At 38.2% G+C, this 15,114-nt stretch overlaps 1 protein-coding gene across 4 annotated transcripts in view; it reads right to left on the minus strand.

The window, feature by feature from the left end:
- HHAT (hedgehog acyltransferase) overlaps positions 1-15,114 on the minus strand; it is a 212,552-nt gene that overhangs the window by 110,640 nt on the left and 86,798 nt on the right. For 3 of the 4 annotated variants that reach the window (XM_069009625.1, XM_069009622.1, XM_069009626.1), the window contains one exon: positions 8,285-8,320. The exons of the other annotated variant lie outside the window; for it this stretch is intronic. In XM_069009625.1, coding sequence (XP_068865726.1) covers positions 8,285-8,320 — 36 coding nt within the window. The remainder of the gene's footprint in view (positions 1-8,284; positions 8,321-15,114) is intronic. 4 annotated transcript variants of the gene reach the window in all.

The raw sequence follows: 15,114 nt of genomic DNA on the forward strand, positions 1-15,114 counted from the left end.
TTCATACCATCCCCATCCTCCTATTTGTAATCACGTCTCTTAGCATGCTAAAGCACAAATATGGACCACGAGAAGAAAAAAAAGGACAACGTTAAAAAGGTAAAAGACAAAAGAATTAATCAAAAAGCAAACAAGATTAAGCAGATTTCTGTAAGTTTATACTCTAGGTCATATGAACCTTTATACATGTTTAGCTTTAACTAGAAGTGTGTGGTGGAAGTTGAAGTAATACATAAAAAAATATTTCTTACGTAATAATATTTTTAATGTATTCACTTTTGTGACTCTGAAATACTGATTGTTTCACCTATAAAAGATGCAAAGTCCCTCAGACTGAAATCACATGTAAACTCCAGCCAAATTCTGGCACTTACAACTAGGGACAAAAAGTTCTTGTGACACAACTTCCTGGACTACACAAAGAATAAATTGAGAATCCTTAAAATCACAGGTGGTTCAATATGCTGGGCACACACTTTCTTCCAATACGCTGAAATGCAACCTTTGATGCCACTCCGTTAAAATACTCAGTAAAATTATTTAAAAGTAGCATGAACTGAATCTTTAAATATTTCATGTTTCACAGTGTATTTCTTACTCACAGATAGTAACTCAAATACCCTGCAACAAAAATAACAAACTGTTTTAATTCACAGTTGCAACACATAAACATGATGAGATCTGTACATTGTTAATCCCGACTTCCCCACTCCAACAGTTTAAGTTAAATGTCACATTTACATAACATTTACATAAAGATTCAGTTTTGTTTATACAAACCCCAGCCTTATTTTTGTAACATGCTCAATGCTAATTCATTATGTAACAACAGATTGTTTGCTCTTTTAAAAAAATAGGCGGTTTCATTCTGAGAAGGCACCTGAGAGACCACAATTGCTCTGAAGCAATTTAGCACTCAACCTTTCTTACTGTTTCATCGAGTTTTTAAGGTTGGCTTGTTTTAAAACAGGGTATCTTGGACACTGTCCCATACTAAGACAGACACCTCAACTGATTTTATACATCACCATCACTTGTGTACAGTTCACACTTGTGCCCAATACACACACAGGAGAACAGTCACAGAGCCTCCCAATGCAACCCACAGGAGTTAATGATGGACTTCTAGTAGTGGTCACGTTGGTCTAAAATTTGAAACATTTTAGAAGACTCCAAGCACTATCCAGCTTGTTGGATTTTATTGAGGTTTTTTGTTTTCTTTTTATTAACCACTTCGCTCTTATTACTGCTTTCAACAGAACACATTTAGACCAGTGCTGACCCATTCAAAAATTGCAAACAACAGCAAACATGGCAAAACTTCCAGTGCATCTGAAAGCAGAGCTCACAGAAGTCTGCAATGCAGCTGGATGTAACTGCAGTATTTTATAAAAAGAGCTATATTTTTCAACTTCTCCACGCAGAGGTCTCTATGGATGGATTAGCTGCTATTCTCTCATGTTTTAAAACTTTACAATTATTTTTGCAGAAACCCTAAGGCCCCATATTGAAAGCAAGAGAGAATTCTCTAAGCTAATACCACTACCTCTTCACAGCAATGAAATAAATGCTTTAACCTTAAAATGAAGTATAAATTAGACACAAAACCAATTCAATCACATCTGCTGATTATTACAATTGTGTTTATTACCAACAAGACTACATTTTTAGGTTTAATATATACTAACAACCACAAAATTTCAAGTCTCTACAAAAGCTGTCTCCAGCACATCACATTTACATCACAAGATTCCCAAAGACTGCAAGAATCACCTTTTGTGCTTTGCTCCTCGGCTAAGGAGACATTATTTCAGTGGTCTTTCTTCTCCCAAGGGATGTTTTTGCAATGAAACCTGGAAACAGCCTGTTCCTGTGTTAGTCTGCTCTAGAACCTTGTATCACAGCGGGTCACTCCTGACTGAAAACACTGCCTGTGCTATTTCCACCAGCTTTATCTGCACTGCTCCAGAGGAGTACAGAGATCCAAGGAGTTCAAGACTAGTGAATACTTACTAGAGTCACATACCCTACCAGTTTTGTTTAAAGACTAGGACTGGAGGCAGAAATGACCCAGAAGAGAATTCAAGTACAGCAGTTACACATATCCTACACACAGTGGTCCTACCTGCACATGACAAACAAATTACCAGCATCACTGGATCGTTCCCCAGGAAGCCTATCAGTGGATTTAAGTGGAATGATGCAGTGCATCCCTTGCAGCATTGGCAGTTTTTACTGTCTACATTATTTTGATGATTACAGATATATATATAAAAATTGGTTTCCTTCATCCAGAGACTTTTCTGGTTAATCAATACAGCACCTTTGTGCCAGAACTGATCCAAGTGAGAAAAATGAGATAGACACATAAAATTGTCATACCACAAGTTATACTAAAGAAAAGAGTACTGTTTACTCAGCAGGTCTCCCATAGACACACATACACACAAAACTCAAATAGATCTGCTCCTATCAGTCATCCAGGGCTTTCAGGGAAAGCAGTACAAAGCTTTAGCAATACTGGTCAGGATTAACCTCCTTTGGAATAGACCAGCCAAATCCACACAATGCAAAAATTCCTCCTTAGGGCACCACGTTTTCCTCAAGGTGTCTGAAGGAAGGTGAGCACAGCACTGTGGCCATTTTTTTATGGCAAAAGACTGAGGTTACATGCTGACTGAAGTAACAGCCTGAAAAGAGAAGTCCCAAGGGTACAAACTACTAAGGAACTAGGAGGTGACTGCACAGGCCACAGGACGCCAAAACTGGTGCACTTTTATCCACACCACCTATCAGAAACAAGTGGCCTATTGGTGTGAAGGACCCCTAGAACCATACACAGATTTTTTTTCTTGGGAAAACATTGTGGTTTGCTTCAGAAGACAGTTTGGGCACACACTGTTGTGAGAGTTGGGACTGTTCAGCTTAGAGAAGGCTCCAGGGAGACCTTAATGCAACCCTTCAAGACTTAAGGGGGGCTTATAAGAAAGATGGGGACAGACTGTTGAATAAAGCCTGCTGCAATTGGACAAGGTGTAATAGCTTTAAGCCAAAAGAGGGTAGATTCAAACAGATGGAAAGAAGAAATTTTTTATCTCAATTAGGGTGATGAAACATTGGAACAAGTTGCCCAGAGAGGCAGTAGATTCCTCATGCCTGGAAATATCTGAGGTCAAGTTGGACAGGGTCCTGAGCAAACTGACCTAGTTGAAGCTGTACGTACTTGTTCCAGGGTAGGATGGCCTAGGCAATCCTTAGTGGCCCCTTAGAATAAAAACTATTGTATGATTCTATGACTGCTGTGCATGTTTGAAGGCTGACTAGGTATCCAGGACACAGAGTGAACCAAAAAGTCAAATTTCTTGACAAAACAAAGCAAAAAGAATGTATCCTTGGGATAGCTATCACTTTCAAAGGCATAGGTGTCTTTCCACATACCCTTATCAACGCTGCTGGAGAAAATGGAATCTCATTAATACTGTGCTGTCTAGCCCAGCTACAGCATATTAGATAATCAATGGTATTTTATGGGCAGCTACATTCAAAAGAGCAGCAGAGACTGTACAGCAGCAGCAGTGGTATCTGGTTCCCCAGAGGGGGCCATGTGTTACAGAGAACCTCACACAGAATCTGTGTCCAGCTGTTGGAGCCAAGAATCACTACTGAGCTTACCTAGCAATGGAGTTAGAGAACTGCTGCAGCACATGTTGACTCTCCAAGACTTGTGTGCATTAAAGAGAAAGGGGAAGCTCAGAAGTTCGGGGGTTAGTATTGTGGAATTTTTTGGATGTGTTGGGGTTTTTCGGCCAGTTGTTTTTGTGGGTTTTTTTTCAATACAGTGATAGAAAGATCTGCTTGGGTTTTTTTTTAAGCAGGAATATAGATTTCTTCAGCTTGGGACAGCTTGAAGATGAAGATGGGATTCCACAGCAAACCAATACAGAAGTTGAGCAAGATGATGAACAGATTTCTCCATTTCTTCTTTCGTAATCATACCTTAGTTAGGACCATAATCCTCTCTTTCACCATAGGACCATTCTGCCCTTACACAGAGGTGCCCTTTCCCTAACTAAAAATCAGTGGAGGTCACCACACAGTGGATTTTGATTCTAGAGGTAAACTATGCCATGCTTTACCTGAGAAAACTAAAAAAGCAGGTGATTTTCAAGTTTTGTATTCAGAGTACCTTTGCTAACTAAGCTAACCTAAATAACCTGCAACTCTAAACAAGCTAAAGTAATTGCAAACCATGGGGTGAGCTGAGAGCACTGCTAACAGATGGATGTCTTTCAGAGACACTGGGGGTGCGTGGTCCTGCAGCTCGCTTCAAAGCCAGATCTGTACTGAAATGAGTATGATTCACACTTTTTCAAAGGCACAGCAGAGCTGAAAGCATGGAGATTTTTCAAAAGAATCATGCCTGCAGGAACTGTCATTCTTCCCCACTGTCCTCATCAGTGCTGTCCTAAAGGAAGCACTGTTTGGCATCAGGACAGTAAATATTCCCACAAGTTCACAATTTTATCCAATGCCCTGTTCTCAGCACTGGATGAAACACCTAGATAAAATAGCTTCAGTGAGCAAAGAGCAACAGGCAGCCTCTTACTCTTTCCCCTCTGAACTGCTATACTAAGGGCTATTTCTATATATTTTTAACTCTGAAGATACACCTATTGCTCCATTCTGAGAATGCTCTGATTTAGGAGAAAAAGGGTTGTTTCTCCTGCAGTCACATTGGAAAAATATTACTACATTTGTATAGTACTCATGTGATTTAAATACGCAATTAATAATTTTGGTAATCCCAAAAGTAGTAACGAATAGATTATTTTATATCGTTGTGTGAAAACAGTGGGCAGATGACCTTCCAGGTACAGTAGTATATTTTTCCTTACTACTACCAAACCCCAGTTTTCATCACAAAAGTACTGATCCTTCCCCGGTGAGTTTCCAGGATCCCTGTTTCAAATACAATGGTATAACTAACAAATGTTCAAAACCCAGACCCCCCATATACTCAACTGCACTTTATCTTCGCAAATTTGAGTTCCATGACACCACCTGATTTCAGCTTGCAAGCAGTAATTAAAAATCTAGTCCCAGAAACCAGTTCAGTCCAAGCCAGTAAACAGCATATTATTAACCATTGCAGTATAATATGTACCTATCCATAGTACATTTGAACATATGGGACTGTTAAACTTTTCCAAGCTATCTTAAAAGTGGCATCAGAAGCACAGTTCAAGACATAGACAGGTGGACAGAAATTATTTTCTATTAATTTTTAACTAAGAACACGGAAAAAACCCTGTGCAGTTGTAATTCTCTGTAAAACTTTGTGTCATGCTTCACTGGGGAAGCCACTGACTCTGTATGCCAGGCTAGTACATACAGTCCCAGTTCCTTCAATCAGCATTTAATTAGGCAGATTGTCCTTTTAGCAGAGACTATTTTTAGCTTTGTTGGCCCCGCATTTTATATTTGCAAGCGTCATACTGGGTTCCCTGTTCCATGGCAGAGTGGCATCATTATATTTAAAACAATATAACTTCTTGTGCATTTCAAATCCCAGCTCATAGACTTTCAATGCTTCCTGCAACTCAGGTCTGTTTGGGTTCAAGTTTATTCTTTCCTACTGTTTGTATTTCACACAGAAATGAAAACTGTGAAGAGGGCAGTATGACATGTGTGACAGATACTTTATGAACACAGGAGATGAACTGCAAGTTCTCAGGAGCAGAGACTGTCTAGGCAAAAAAAGGCAGCAACTTTCTAAAATTCACAAGGCAGACCAACAGAAGAGATTAGCACCAAGTCTGTTTCCTACTCCAAATCATCTACTAAAAGGAGGGTTTTTTTGGTTTTGGTTTGTTGTTGTTTTTTTTTTTTTTTTAGTTAAGGAAACACCAAGCAAAACTCATAAACTCATTCTGGTACAACAGAAGGCAAAATGACTTCCTCCTTAGCAGCACAGCTACAGAGATAGCAGATGATGGTTCCCAAATTGGTTAACAGAGGTAGATAACAGGCTGAAAATGTCTATGCTAAGGTTAGATGAGGAACTGCATAGGACACAGCTGGCTTTGAAAAAATGATACATTAGTCAAAGATGACATTCAACTCATGCCAATTCCATGGCTATCTGCAGTCCAGGATCGCACAAACATACAACTTAAATACTGCATCTCCTTGGGATGTAAAGCAATGCTGTATGAGGGAAAAATATCTTACTACATTCTTTGTATGAAGCAAATGAAAATATTTTATGGCAGAAGCATTACCAGGGCCTCAAACTTAGTACATTTATGCTTACCATGATTCTACTCTTGGTTATGTAGTTGTACACATTCCCAGGAGACCTTCTGGGGCACCAGAATTCTTTTGTAAAGTAGCATATTTAAAGCCATGTCTTAATATGATTTCAACTTCTTATGCAATTATTTACAAACAGAATCTGCTAATCAAAATATAGATGTAACTAATTTTGTAGCACTGATACCAGAACTTAAATATTCAGTTGTCTAAGAACTCTAAAACACAAGTACATTCAAGTACTTGTAAAAAACACAAAACACAAGTAATATTGACACTATACCTTCAGTGAAGGGAGCTATCTGCTAAACATTGTAATGTTACACACAAAGAAATACACAAAATAACCCTAACCTTATAAAGTCTACTGCTCAAAGGTTATGAGAAATGGGTTAGCCTGTGCAACCTTAAAACAAACCTGATTTTCCTTGTGATGTATGCTTGTATGATCTCATATCTAGTGCCAGAAAACACGGCATTAAAGCCACAAGGACCCATGTGTGAAGGCTTAAGACAGTCTTTATCCAGGAAATATGACAAAGTAGCCTAAAATAAAGAGTTCAGCAGCAAAGCCATCTCAAGGAAAGGCTGATCCTTATGGTGGGACCCAAACAGCACTCTGGCTCATACATACTGGGTTCATTCTTCCAAGTTAGAGTTCTTCACTGACAGATATATTGCACCCTTTCAGTGGATGAAAAACTGATAGAATTAATTCTCTAAGTGCCCAAAGACTACAGAAAAATTCACCTTTCATAGCACACACTACACTTCTTTGTAAAGATTCGTAGGTGGTAATAGCTTTTTTATTAAAAATGAAGGCAAACACATTCTTGGTGAACATCCGTGACTATGCCCCCACAGAAAACTCTAAACAGCAAAAACAGTTTCTCAGTGTAGAATTCAAATGCATTAACCTCCCTTTTCTTGCTGAAGTGCCCTGCTTTAATTGCTTCATCCCTCTAAATATCATCAACCAAAGAACTCAAACAGTGATTCCACTTTCCTTATTCATCTTCAGAACACGGTCCATTCCACGCGTTGAATAAATTGATTTTTGTGTTGAGAATATAAGACTCCACATTCCCAATTTTCTATAAAATTCAAGCCCTTTTTACAAGGTATGAAGGTACTAGAGTTACCAGTATAAAAGAGTTTTTAAAAGCTTTTCTGCAGTACAAGAAAAATTGAGATTTTCACAGCCACTGAAATTTCCTGAGTCACGTTTTCCCGAAGAAGTTCATTAGAGAGTGACATTGGGTAGATATCCAAGACAAATAGCTAAAGTTTTTCAAACTAATAAATAAACAGAAGACAAAAGCAGATCTTGCCATAGAAAGTATAAAGTAATACTGAATCACATAGTGATTTTTACTTATAACAACAGAAATGCTTTTTAACACGTTTGCTGGTTTTTGCTGAGATAGGATCTGTTTTCTTCATAGCAGCTAGTAAGGGGCTCTGTTTTGGATTTGTGCTGAAAACACGGGGATGGTTTTGTTACACACAGTCAAGGCCTGTTCTGCTCCTCACACCACCACTAAGAAGTAGACTAGGGGTGCACAAGGGGAGGAGGAGGAGGGGACACAGTCAGGACAGCTGACCCCAATGGATATCCCACACCATATGGTGTCACACTCAGTGTATCAAGCTGGGGGAAGAAGGAAGCAGCGGGGGGATGTTCTGAGTCATGACATTTGTCTTCCCAAGACACCATTGCACATGATGGAGTGAATGAATTCCTTGTTTTGCTTTGCTTGTGTGTGGTGAATTCCTTGTTTTGCTTTGCTTGTGTGTGGCTCTTACCTTCCCTATTAAACTGTTACATCATCCCACAACTCTTCTCAGTTTTACCCTTCCAAACCTCTCCCCATCCTGCTCTGGGGAGTGAGCATGCGTGGTGGGCCCGGCTGCCAGCTGAGGTTAAACCACAGCAATATGGAAATATCATTCAAAATAAGTATTAGCTTACCTGACCAGAAAGCGATGCAGACCAACATCAAAACTTCTGTAAGAAAAAAAGATCCACCAAATTATTAAAAAATACAACTCTGTTGAGTATTGTACAAACACTGTGTTTCATAACAATAATACCAAATATAAAGTTACTAGAATTGATTAAACAAAGAGCAAAAGTATAACACAACTTCCTTTCTGTAATGACACATGAAATTTAAGATGATAATCACATGAAAAGATTTAGGTGCATGTTAAAAAGCTCACAAATCTCTTGTTGGGGTATTTATTCAGCAAAGTATTAACATTCAGAGTATTATAACCCACATAAAGCACAAATCGTGCATATGCTGTCACTGGAAATAATGTAAGCATCCTGGTCATCAGCACATTTTCTGTCATATGCATGCAAGTAGATCCTCTGTGCAAATCTGCTGTGGAATCTCTTTCGCCTTTTCTGTTCTGTACTGCACTAAAATGCAAGGGACTGCTGTGAATTCTCTCCATGATACAGAATCATCAAAAAAAAAAAAACCCTTATGTCTCCTTCAAATATAGAATATACCAAGAAGCAGACCTTGCAAGTGTGTTCCACTCACATCGGTAAGGAAATTAATTTTGAGGACTTCTGACATCAAGTACAAGTTAGACCACATTAAATTACAAGAACCATGTCTGAAATCTTCAGCCCTAACAACATACACTGACAGTAGCTGTCAGCATTTCTTCCCTTTTTCTGCTTCCTCCATTCCTAAGATAACTCAGGAGAACCAAGCTCATGAACAATGTACTAACAAATCCTTGACTCTATAGGAAGGTATCTGCTATTTGAGACATTTACCTAATATATGAAGTATGTGCCAGCTTTATGGGACTATCCATATAACCCCACATTAACTGTGTGCATAATGGCACAATTGGGAAGTGTAAGTGTCTTATTCCCAGTGCTGGACTTGCTCTGGAATGGGCTTACATTCCACACACACACACAAAATATTTTGGCATATACCAAGCTCTTGAGCATTCTGTTCCAAAAAACCTAACTGGTCATTTTGTGTACAACACAGTTTTATTTGAACAGTACTGCTTGCAGTTTGCTGATTTCTAACTGAAAGAGCAAGAGAAATCATCAGATAATTAATGGCATCCTGATAACAGCAGAGTGATAATGAGCTGCAGAAATTCTAGAACTTAAAAGGGAAGGAAAGTCCACTTGTTCAGTAGGGTAGAGAGGAGAGCAATGAATTTCTCACTGAAAAGCTGCCTTGCAACAGAAAAACATCCTGCCAGGAACATGTACTTTGTCATCCTTAAATCAGTGTTTTTCACAACCCTTTCCTGAAATCATTCCACCTTTTATATTACTGTTATATTACTGTGCAATTAAACTGCAGGAAGTGCATCCAGTTATCTTTCTGCATTCCTCCTCCCTGGATACATACCGTATTTTGGCTCTCTCTCTTCACTAAAATACTCTGTGTTGTACAGACACCCTTCTGTACTGGAGCTGGACACAGTCTGTATTTTTAGCTCTGAAAACCTTTTCTTCCTAGGACCAAGCACTCAGTATGTTTGTGCTGGGATGGGGAGAGGAAGAAATTTGCACAGTTTCTGAAGAGAGCTGTATGCTAAACAGCCCTCTTGCACATCTTCAGCCAGGCTGATCTTTTCAAGCTCTCCTAGCTGTTCTCCATGGCAATCACCAAATCTGCTACAGGCTCTGATGGGACACATGCAGCCCAAGCTTCTTGTGGACAGTGGAACATAAAAATATCACTGCTTTTGCCACTGAACCAAAAGCCAAAGGACTTGGCTTACCAAAAGCATGAAAAGTGAATGGTCCTGCTAACTTGAGAAATCAGAGCTGAAGGAGATTGGGGTGGACAAAACTGAGGCAGACTAGGTTCAGACAGGGAGGGAAAACAAGGACAGTTTGCTGTAGATGCCATGAGACGCCATCTTTTCTCCCATTTTTCACTCTTTCCAAAACATTACTTAAAAAAGCATATATGTTTATATAAAACTTATATCTAAACCACTTGCTATTAGAAAAGTTTTTTAAGTTTATTTCATAGGGGCTGTAGCTATTGGATATTTCCTGGAAATATTTTTAATAAGTATTAAAAATAAACATGCATAGAACCAATTTATTAGAATAAATAGCCAGAAGGAAAAATTATCAGAGCCTCCCTAGATATAATTCAGCACACATAGACAGGGCCCATTATTCGGTTTGATTTTGTACCAATGCATTTCAACAGTCTACCCAAGATCCTGAATTCTAAACAATGTAAGCAGTCATTTAAGATATAACTACACTATGACCAACAGAATTTTGAGATTATACAGCATCATCTGAGTGTGCAGCTAGATCTTAAAGACACCTCAAGACAGAACCATTGATTGGTTCCAAAAGCAAGTATATTAAGGCTGAACAAGTTCAAATTGTAAATGGGAGAAATCGTTGCATTATTTAAGGCTATGGATATTGTCTACAGACACCTGGGATAATGAGTACAAACATTGTGCAAGGCAAAAACACAAAGAAAGAATTATGGGAGACTGGTTTTGACAAAACACTACCACAGATGCTTTTGACTGTTCTTCTTGTTCATATTTAAATACATACTGCAGTTAAGTTGACAAGTAAAGTGAAAATACAGTGAAGCAGCAATGGAAACAGATCTAGCAGACGCAATTAATCCCTCCATTCTCAGATGGAAATGTTAAAAAGGAGTAAAGAGGGTTTGTATAGCAGTGTTAAGGCTGCACACCTTGGGGGTGAAATAAGCAGCTTCATTAAATGAGAAAAGAACAAATAATCACACTATATTTGCACTAAAAATTTCATAGTGATCCCTTCAACATCAGAGGACTCCACGCATCAGACATGGCAGTGTCCCCCACAATCAGCACATAATTAGACCTCCCATATGCACATTAACAGGACTATCTACTGCCTATAAAATATGCCCATATTTACTTAATATTACAACAAAGCTTATAATAAACTTCACACAGCTTGTTAAATCCTGAAGTTCCCTGCAAAATACAGAATTTGGCTGCTAGTTCTTGCAATTTAGGGTGCCTCAGTTACATAAGTTTCAGAAATCCTATAATGAGCATAATTTTTCAAAATAAACATTTTTATTTAAATCTAAAATAACAAGAGAAAGGATATCCACAGCAATATGAGTAAAGAATTATTTTCCAGTTAAATTCTCTATACTGCTCAAATGTCAATAGGCATGCAGTATTTCAAAATTTAGAGAAATAAGTAAAATCTAGTTTATCAAAATAGCAATAGCCTTGGAAGAGAGCAAAAGCTTAACTAGCCTTTTAAAGAGGAGCTATATTTAACTTGAATTTCATAAGCATGTTACACAGTGCAGACAATTTGATAGAATTTTCTTTATAAAAGCATCCCTAACTCTGCTCCTCGGAAGGATAGTTTTGAATCGCAGTTCTGTACACAACTTTCATGCTTTTATTAAGCATGGAAGCTCTAGTTTGATACAATTCAGCAAAACATTACACATACAATCCCTCATAATCAAACTTGTCTTTTCCCAGTACATCAGCTACAGATTGGTGACCAATAATACACATACACTAAACCAACAAAGACCTTACAATCTTTGAAAATGTACCTGCAGGAGAAAGATGTATGACTGCAGGCAGAGGTTTCAAAATTATTTCAGACATACAGTTTCTGCTCTGGAAGCTAAATGCATAATGCAACAGTATGTCTTCAAATTTTCATTCAGAACAAAGATGATGGGGGAAAAATTTAAAAATTGTAAGCACATGGCATCCAGTAGATTGTTTATAATCCCAATTTCCACAAAGCTGTGCCTTCCTTTAACTGAAGTCTAAATGCTGGTTCCTCAACAGAGGAATTGTGTGAGACTTAGTACACAGCTTTTATATTCAATCAAGCTATGCCAGCCTATGGTACTTAAGGACTTGACTCCACAGGTGCCTAGATGAAAACTGCTACTCATTAGCTGTGTTAGAGACTACAATTCACAACTCCAGTATGATGGCAAAAGGACCCTAATCTCACAAGGTCTGATTGTGAGATCTTGTCCCCAAAGATTTACAATGATATAAAAAAATACAAGAACTGAGTCCATGCCAAGATCATAAGAATCAACTTAAAGTTAAGCCAGCTACTAGAGCCATATTTTTTGAAACTAATTGCAATAATTTGAATTGCCAAACTCTGATTTTGCACATCCATATTTTTAAGCCGTGTGCTGAAGGGAAAACAAGTACAGTTTATTTCTTCTGTCAGTTCCCCCCAGAACTCCTGGGCTGCACACTATTCCTGAAGACAAAGTACAGCATATCATGCAATGTGCAGCATAATCTGGGAAGCATCTGGCTAACCATGGACTGCAGAAAGATGCTCACTGCAGTCAGTACAAGACCACTCAAAATAAAGTAGTGGCCTGGTTCTTACTTTGGGGCCTACCTTCAGGGGAGTAGACCTATGTAGATAGTTTGCCATTTGTTTAAAAAAAAAAAATTAAGAAATGTAGATGGAAACAGGCAAATGTGACACTGTGTACCCAGAGACTGCATTGCATTGTAGACAGAAATATCCCAGACACCTTAAAAACAGTCATGCTGCCACTGAACACAAACACTTCTAAATGCAGAAAGGAATGGTGTAATTTCTATAAGAAGGACAGGACTTTGCTGGAGCAAACAATATAATTGCACTTAAATCTCTTCAAATCAGCCCAGCTGCCATTTATGGCAGTGATGAAATCCAACAAGTGGGTTATTTATTACAGCTTCAGTACTCTAGGTATTCAACATTTCTTTAAAAAAAGCACTGTAGGTGCTGCAATGTTTCAACAACAGTTCTTGGCCCTTCCTCTTGAAATGTGGCTAAACTTGACACTAGAAAGTCAAACTCATTCCCTTATCCTCAGAGTAGCCTGTCCCATTTAACTGCAGAAGTGTTTGCAAGACTAGCACTTCCATTAGCTGTCTTTGCAAATAAATGTGGCATTTAGCCAGTGAGCTGCTGACCAAGAGTTTCTCCCACACCAAAATATTTTGCACTGGAGACTGAGGAGTCATTGAATGACAGCTGCTTTCGCTGACACAGCACTCAAATTGCTTCATTGTTCCTCTTTCTCAAGCCATATCTTACAGCAAGGATGCCAAAAAGACTCTGTAAAAAGAATTCCCCTTTTTTCCCAGAACTACTTTTCTGGATTCTCCTATATCTGCTCATGTTTTTTCCACTGCTCCCTGTGGCAGCCTCCCTAGCAGGCAATCCCTTAAAGATGAATGCTTCCAAATTTCAAATAATTACAAGTGTGCAATGTGAATCTGAAACAATTTTAGAGTCTTGTCTGTAGAATTAGATTACTACCAGGAAAGCAGACAGCAAAGTCTATATGCAGGTTTTGTAAGTGCTATTATTTAACATCTCAATGAGCTATAAAACTTTGCTAAAGCAAATTCCCTGGAGGGGTACAGCCTACCAAACAGAATAAGTATTTTTCAAGCAGTGACTGCTACCAAATGGTTCACCATCATCTTCATTATTAAATAAGCATCTGGGAAAGCAATCTGTATTTTTAAAAGACACTTTTGCCTGTCCATGGCTTGCATTCATTCAGTTTTCTGCAAGTTTGCTATGAAGGTGTAGGTTTCAGGTAAAGCTTGTCTCTTCAGTGACAATCAGCACAATTCTTCTAAACGACGTAACTGCCTTCATACTTGAATGCACTATTTAGAAAGCTGATGCACAACTTCAAACAGAAAAACAACAATTAAATTGTCACAGCAGATTTTGCAGTAGAGATAAACACAGTAAGCAAACTGAAAATATTCACTTAAACTGTGAATATTGTGTAGCAGTATTAGTTCTTCAAATGAAGAGTGAGAGACGCCTGATGAAAAATGCAACCCAGTCCAAAATAACAATCTGTTTGGATTTATCTATTACCCAAACTATAGAATAGACTTTTGGGCACCAAGCCTTTAAAGTCACATTTTAACATTTTTCTGTAGACTCTTTTGCCATATACAAGGATGTTTTTGGAGCTCTCATTTTTGAGATCAGCCTTTCAATTTGTGCAAGACACTTGCTGAATTCCACCTACATACAGATTTTAGTCTGCCCACTGATATGGTAGTGGAATTGGGAACAAATGCATACATGGAGCTCTTTCGGCATTCCTATTATTTGGCAAATCCTATCATTTCCTATGCGTCTCCATTCTTACCATGCAACATAGAAAAAAAAAAATCATAGCTCAATCCAATGATAAAAATTCCTGTTTAAATTAATTCAATGTTCTTTTAAACATCAAGATCTTAAGAACTTCCTAAGCCTAGATCTCAAGCTTCAATGGACTCTTGTTTGCAAGCTTTGACTTTAACCATCTGCAATGCAGTAAATTAGTAGTAGTTTGCTTTTATTCCATATAAAAATGCAGCTAAGAGTAAAAATAAAATCTATGCTATTTGAAAGAAAAAATATGAAGACTGTCAAATGCTTTCATATCATATCTTTGACAAACAATTTCTTGTTACAGCAATAATAAGCAGAACTTGTATATACATGAAGATATCTTTATCATTCTCTGACACTTGCTTAAGGACACTGGAATTTTAACACTTCATTCTTAGACAAAACACTTTGAATCTCTGTTGTGTTTCTTCCTAGAATGACTCAGCAGCACACCAACTTGCCATTTGGTTTCTTCCATTATTAGAATAACCAAAGCTGCCACTGTGTGCTGCCGGTGCTGGATGCCTCCATACAGAGGTTCCTGCTGAGTGCTGTTAGTGCTCTGCAGCACCAATATGGCCAATGCA

This window comes from Aphelocoma coerulescens, chromosome 3 (genome assembly GCF_041296385.1).
Source record: "Aphelocoma coerulescens isolate FSJ_1873_10779 chromosome 3, UR_Acoe_1.0, whole genome shotgun sequence".
Taxonomy (NCBI): domain Eukaryota; kingdom Metazoa; phylum Chordata; class Aves; order Passeriformes; family Corvidae; genus Aphelocoma; species Aphelocoma coerulescens.